This window comes from Pollicipes pollicipes, unplaced genomic scaffold (assembly GCF_011947565.3).
Source record: "Pollicipes pollicipes isolate AB1234 unplaced genomic scaffold, Ppol_2.1 Scaffold_6672;HRSCAF=7903_pilon_pilon_pilon, whole genome shotgun sequence".
Lineage (NCBI taxonomy): Eukaryota > Metazoa > Arthropoda > Thecostraca > Pollicipedomorpha > Pollicipedidae > Pollicipes > Pollicipes pollicipes.
This window is the reverse complement of record NW_023596917.1, coordinates 164,271-171,595: the sequence shown is the minus strand read 5'-3', so window position 1 is coordinate 171,595 and position 7,325 is coordinate 164,271. Positions and strand designations below refer to the sequence as shown.

The 7,325-nt window shown below is 51.3% G+C and overlaps 1 protein-coding gene across 1 annotated transcript; it reads left to right on the top strand.

The window, feature by feature from the left end:
* Positions 1-5,010: 5,010 nt before the first annotated feature.
* Positions 5,011-6,314, top strand: LOC119107039 (3-ketodihydrosphingosine reductase; the record flags this gene model as incomplete). The annotated part of the gene is made up of 1 exon (XM_037230391.1): positions 5,011-6,314. A coding segment is annotated over one exon (852 nt), but the record flags the coding sequence as incomplete, so codon positions are not given.
* Positions 6,315-7,325: the final 1,011 nt, after the last annotated feature.

Sequence of the window (7,325 nt, the reverse complement as noted above, 5' to 3'; positions counted from 1 at the left end):
ATGCATAAAAGGGTCATTAAACAAAAGTATGGATTTTTTTCTATCGGTCTACAGAGCGTCGCCACAAAATCATGACCTGAGTATAAAGCTAAAGCAGGGTTTCTTATTCTCCGTTGAACATAACTATTACTGGTGTGTTATTTGACTTTTTAGGTTTTTGAGATTTCACCTTTATTTTAGCCAGGTTTTACCGGCCATTTTTAACAAAATAGGAAAGTTCCTAAAAAGCAATAGTAAAACCGATTAATAGCGTACAGCGGCTCTGTCGTTGAAGACTGATCTTGCTTGCGCGCCAGTTATGTATCCAACCGACCTTGTTTTGGAGGAGCCGCACGAGGGGCGGTGGTGGGGCGGCTGGGTGGTGTGGATAAAGCAATACATAAATTTAGCTCATTGTCATACACTGCGAAAAGTATTGTTTCAGACTCAACGCATGGTAAGTAGATGCAGTGATGCTAACTTTATGCGGCTGGATTGCTCTGGAGGAGGAAATTATTCCTCCGCCCCTGCTGCATTGGCCTCCCGAGCCCCGATCACGCAGCAGCCCGACGTCCCAGGTGCGTGTAGTTTTGTACATAACTTTGTGGAGCGGGCGAGCAGAGAATCTCGTATCCCTAAGGAATGGGTGCAAACCATGTTCTACCTGATTTTGACCAAGTTTTTTTTTCCTCAGTTGGGGAGTGCCATCCATCCAAGTAAATAGGAACTACACACTGTTCTCAAATTAAGTACATCCTAGCTCAATAAAAGCCTAGGCAGGTATCACATGACCCCAGAATCTTTCCTCTGGGTGAGAAAGATTGCACATTAGCTAGAATGTAACTGCACTAATTACTATGCCCCAGATGCTCCTATTTACATTGTGGCTTGCATGATATTTCAATCATAAACATAGCATTATGTGCTCCAGGGAATGGTGCAACTGGTGCACAAAATGTTGAGCATCTGCTTCTATCAGCCTGTATTGGGACTGACACCTTACAGAAGAATTATCAATATCAGCAATTTTCTATCAGCTCAGCTTAAAAAATATGGTAGGTCGCAAGCATAGACATAGAAAGGAAGCACTTACTTAGGAAGCTAGAAAATTTAAAAATTGCAAGTATCCAGTTTCTAATGGTCTTTGGCAATCACTGAGACCAGCTGAGAGCATGTTGTTTACCATCATCTGCCTGCCAAAGAATGTCCTTTAGTGCCAGCTGTGAATGCAGTGCAAACTCTCTTGGGCCATTTTTTCTCACTACAAGCTGCAATTTTAATATTTTTGTTCTCTCCCCCAAGAACCAAAACCCAATTTCCAATAGTGCTGTAATATCTATAGGGATCATGAACTTGTATTTGGCATCTACACAGCATTGTTGGGGATATGACGGCTTGTAGTTTGAACAGGTAGGCATGGTCAAATATTATACTGAACACTGCACCATAAAAGAGCAATTTCATTTTTGCTAGTTCACTTAAACTGGTTATAGTGAGCTGATTGATAACCATCAAGACACATATTTAACAGACAGACATTTACTCATGCTTTGGTTTGGGCAGTAACATTGTAGACTGCTGTGACAGGTGTCAACATGCAATGCTCACCGGATGTTGGTTATCATATACATACTACCCTAAAGCCAATATTTGCAGAATGATTGTTGTTGGAGTATAACTGAGATGCTTGCTAGCAGGTTCTCATGTCTCATGGCTCTCTCATGGTTCTCAAGTTTTTCTAAGTTGGCACAGTGATAGGTTTTTATAGGCATGGCTATTACATCACCAACCACATCTCTGTCAGCTATGCTGAACAATGCATGTAAAATTGCAAACCATTGCTAAAAATGAATATGACATTACCTGCCTATTACACACAGTCATGCTTATTATTTATATGCCCTCTGATTTCTTGCCTTATGTGTTTACATTATCCTGACATTTTTGTTGCAATGGTAATGCTGCATGCATCTTGTTATTTAGTGCTCTGGATAGATCAAATCAGGGCTGCTTAGTACAGGCATGCATGCAGTACACTGCTAAGATTGAAGGTTTGTAAGTCTTGAGGCAATAAAATCACCCAGGGTCAAGTTCCTCAGGTTTTAGCTCTGTTTGCCTTTGGAGCTATATGCCACCAGTTGGTCTAAATAGGTTTTGGTTGTCCATCTTGGTGCAGAAAGCTGAGGTCATCAAGTCGTGCCCAATTGTTTGAGTGCATTATGCCCACACTTTGACAAGGTGGTCAGGCATTACTAATTTATGGGTTGCAGGCAGGGGGGCAGGGTCCCCTGCCTCTTGGCCCTCATTCTGACCAAAAACAGCTTACAAACAAAGGCAAAAGTTGTCCTAATGCATTCTAATCAAGCTCTGTCTCTCAAAATCCTTATTCTGACATAACACCTTGATATGTGCTCATGTCCAGCATGTACCACAAAACTATGTTGTGGTCTGTTCAGATGTTTAAGCAGAAAACAAGTCACAGACATATAGAGTGGAAAGATGCTGTGGAATGTGCCATCAGCTGGGAACTTCAACTTTTGTTGCAGATGTGTCATAAGATGTCACTCCAGCACACCTCAGGCAAAGCAAAAGGACTGGTCAAGGATGGAAGTATGCATTCATAAATATCACATTTTTGCTGTCATTACTCCACTTCCAGGCACACCCATGCAGACTGGAATATCTTTCCCAATTTCACGAAACATAGCTGAGGTGCCGAAGGATGTGAATTGGGAGATAGCTTTGTGGTGGTTTGTTAGGTGATTTTACTATGGTTTGTTAGATGATTTTACTGGGTTTGTTATATGGTTTCACTATGGTTTGTTAGAAGATGGTTTTACTAGGTTTGGTAGAAAATGGTTTCACTATGGTTTGTTAGATGGATTTGCTATTGTTTGTCATTAGATGGTTTTATCATGGATTGCCTGTTTTGTGTCTTTATGTGCTCCAGTTGTACATATGGGACATTGGGTCCTTAAAAACACTCCACAATCACCACTCCTGTTGCTTTGGTGCACATTACTGATTGCGCACATAGAGACCCACACTGATGGCGGCCGGATTGTCCGTTCCCTCCGCCTCAGGTAGCGATTGTCCCGCGTCACTGCCACCCTGCGTCCCCGATATAAAGACCCACACTGCTGGCGGCTGGATTGTCCGTTCCCTCGGCCTCAGGTAGCGATTGTCCCGCGTCACTGCCACCCTGCGTCCCCGATATAAAGACCCACACTGCTGGCGGCCGGATTGTCCGTTCCCTCCGCCTCAGGTAGCGATTGTCCCGCGTCACTGCCACCCTGCGTCCCCGATATAAAGACCCACACTGCTGGCGGCCGGATTGTCCGTTCCCTCGGCCTCAGGTAGCGATTGCCCCGCGTCACTGCCACCCTGCGTCCCCGATACAAAGACCCACACTGATGGCAGCCGGATTGTCCGTTCCCTCGGCCTCAGGTAGCGATTGTCCCGCGTCACTGCCACCCTGCGTCCCCGATACAAAGACCCACACTGCTGGCGGCCGGATTGTCCGTTCCCTCCGCCTCAGGTAGCGATTGCCCCGCGTCACTGCCACCCTGCGTCCCCGATATAAAGACCCACACTGCTGGCGGCCGGATTGTCCGTTCCCTCGGCCTCAGGTAGCGATTGTCCCGCGTCACTGCCACCCTGCGTCCCCGATATAAAGACCCACACTGATGGCGGCCGGATTGTCCGCTTCCTCCGCCTCAGGTAGCGATTGTCCCGCGTCACTGCCACCCTGCGTCCCCGATATAAAGACCCACTTGCGAACCATGCTCCTGGCCTGTTTGAATTACGATCTTTTCTCAACTTTCTCTTCAAATCGAGCGAATTTCAAATTTTATTGATCAAACAGGTTGTCTCCAAGCACGCTGTGAGTGTAACAGCACAACCTTTTGGGAATTAGGACAACGACATAGGTACAATGAGTGGCTGCGAGGAAACAAGCCCATTAAAACTGACTGGCCGACCGGACCGGACCCCAAGCACGCGGTGGCGCCCGGCAATGATGACGACGCTGGCTCTGCAACTTTTGGGTCGGTGTTTGTCTCACGACAACAGCTACACCAATATGTTCAAAGTTCACTAGGCACCCAGTCTGTGAAGATATTTGCAATAATGACGTCGCGGAACCGGCGATTTGGAGCTCTTTCGCGTATGGATATCGTGCCGGACCAGGCACGCTGATCACAGCGCTGCAGTTATCCGCAGCATGAAGTCGATAATCTGACAGGGACCTGCTGAATGTGTTTAGGATCGGTATTGGGTGTGCGACAGGGCCAATAACAGGGGTTTGGGGTTTCACGTGTTCAGATGAAGTGTTTGGGAGAGCTGCATCCTGGGATAACCAAGTAACGGACATGGGTTTCTTCGCCGTTTGCCGAATGCACCAGCACTATCGTCTATCGCGTTATCGTATCGTTGCTTCGCTGAGTGTTGACTAACCATGAATGAATGAATGAATGAATGACCTCCATGACATAGGTGGTTTCAGCACATTTATAAATGTGAACAACTTCGGTCTCCTTGCACTTTGGGACTCCTCCCTAGCAGCGCGCGCGGGCGAAGCGTCACCAGCGATCACTCTTCACCGCTGATGGCTGACGACGGTGCTAATGAAAGGCGAGATTGGGCCCACTCCCAGCCGACGTCACTCTCGGCTAAACGTTCAGCTCATTGTCCCAGGAGGACCGCGCTAATCAGCTCATTACGCCGTATCGACCCCGCTATCGGGGCCAATTACCACAGCTGTCAGTTGCACGTGTCCTGTAATTTCAGCCGCCGTCCGCCGGCCGGGTCACACACGAGTCTGCCGCGCTCCACGCCGGTCGGACGCGCCCCACGCTCGGGACTGCCCCGCGTTCACGTCCATCGCTCGGCACCATGTGGTGGCTGCTGCTGGCGGCGCTGGCCGCGCTTTTGCTGCTGCTGGCCGGCCGCCGGCTGCTGGCCGCCCGCTGGCCGCGCCGCTATGCGCGGGCCGGCCGCCATGTGCGGGGGCCGGGCGGCGCGAGCGGCATCGGCCGCAGCCTGGCGCTGCGGGCGGCGCGGCACGGCGCGCACGTGACGCTGGTGGCGCGCGACGCGGCTCGGCTGGAGGCGGCGCGCGCCCGGCTGCTGGCGGCCACGCCGGGCGCGCGCGTCCTCTGCCTGCCTGTGGACGTAGCCGGCGATGCGGCGGCCGTGCGCAACGTTGTGGCGCGCGCCGAGCAGGAACTGGGGCCCATCCACCTGGCCGCCTGCTGCGCCGGCTTCGCCCTGGCGCAGCGCTTCGAAGAGATGCCGCTGGAGACGTACCGCCGGCTGATGGATGTCAACTACTTTGGCGTGGTGAATGTGCTGCACGCGGTGGTGCCGGCGATGAAGGCGCGGCGCGAGGGCCGGCTGGCGCTAGTGAGCTCGCTCGGCGGCGTGGTCGGCCTGTGGGGCTTCGCCGGCTACTGCGCCTCCAAGTACGCGCTGGTCGGGCTGGGCCAGACGCTGGCGCAGGAGCTGAAGCCGTACGGCGTGGGCGTGACGCTCTGCTACCCACCCGACACGGACACAGCCGGCTTCGAGGAGGAGAACCGCACCAAGCCGGAGGAGACGCGGCTCATCTGCGCCACGGCCGGGCTCTTCTCGCCGGACGAGGTGGCCGCTCAGCTGCTGCGCGACATGATGCGCGGAAACATTACCAGCACAGTGGGCTCGGAAGGCATGCTTATGACCACCGTCGGTCTGGGCATGGGTCCGGTCAGCTCGGCCGGCCAGTTAGCGCGCGAGGTGCTGCTCATGCCGTTGTTCCGCCTGGTCGTCGCCTTCTTCCACTACTCCTGGGACGGCATTGTGCGCGACTGCATGAACAAGCGCGACGAAAGCAAAAAGAGCGAGTGATGGCCGGGGCAGGGTCGACGCCGCTACGCAGGCCGGTTCTAGTCGCCAGTACGGCAGATAACCGCGTAACTTGTCACGTGCAACGGATGCCAGCCGCGAGCAAACTGGCGAACGCTTGTAGAAGCAGGACTTCTACGTCCACCACCGGGCCAAATGGCTTTTGTTGATTATGCACTTCCTTTGTTTGTATGCATCTATATGCCAGTATGAAGTGTGCAGCGATGCTTTTTGATATCTATGATTTGGTCGTTTGGGACATGATTATGTAACACTGCGCGTATGCGAGTGTGCGTCTTGTCATTCCGTCGCTCTTCGGGTTACACGACGTTATCTGCAATACTCTATAACACGAAATCAGGTAACTAACGGCGCACGTACTTGATCTGAGATGGTGAAATGGACTTGTTCCGAACGGTAACGGTCATAGCATAAATATATATTTTTTAAGTGTGCATGGTTTATGTTCATTGTCCGCCACGTTGCGGAAGCGAATCACGTGCGTCCCATGGCGTTTTACATCATATTACGCTGGGGCTGGTACGATACTGAAAAATACCGCCGTACAGTCGCCGTACTCCACGCCTTTCATGCGGTTCTCGTCAGTTGTATCGTAGCTCGCTCCGGGCACGTCAGCCTATTTTTATCATGAATGTCTTGACACTGACTTATTACTACGAATGCAACTGATCATTGCTACATTATTCTAGCAACCAACGAACATATATATATATATATATATATATATATATATATATATATATATATATATATATACATACATACACTGCATAATTACGAAGGTTACTGGACAGTCATTTTCGCATGAAAAAATCCTTAGCTCGTCCCCATTTCTACAGCTAAGAACTACCACAGCTTATTACCGATCAAGTGCACGGGCCGGCCCAATACTGAATGCTGAGGAAGGAGACACGGTCCGGGCACCGCACCCATACATAACTCACTATCTAAAAACCAAGCCCGGGAGGAAAACGCACTTATTACACTGCTTTGGAAGGCGGGGAGTGAGGCCATAATCGCCCTGGCTTCTCCAGATCCGCAAATGAGTACCCACCATCCAACAAAGTCATGCCACAGATGACTACTGAACGTTGTGCCGCAGATAGGCAGCTACCACACAGGCCTTTTCGTGCATACCCCGCGGGAGGGGGGTGAGGCGTCACGTCCGGTGTCAGGTCCGCTCTGATTGGTCCCGAGCCCTGCCTGCGGGCACTCGCCTCCCCTCAGTGACTCGTCCACGCCATCGGCTGCTTGTCCTCTGTCTATGCGGCCGATTGCTCGACACGCGCACAACAGCGCGTTGACGTTTCCAAAACAACATCCAAATTTGTAGTCACCCGACGCGTGTGGGGGGGAAGGAGGCTGCGAGCATGGGGTGGAGGGCTGCTCCTGAAGGGCACAGGGCTCTCGGTGCGAGGCTCGGACTTAAGCTGCCGTTGCCCGGC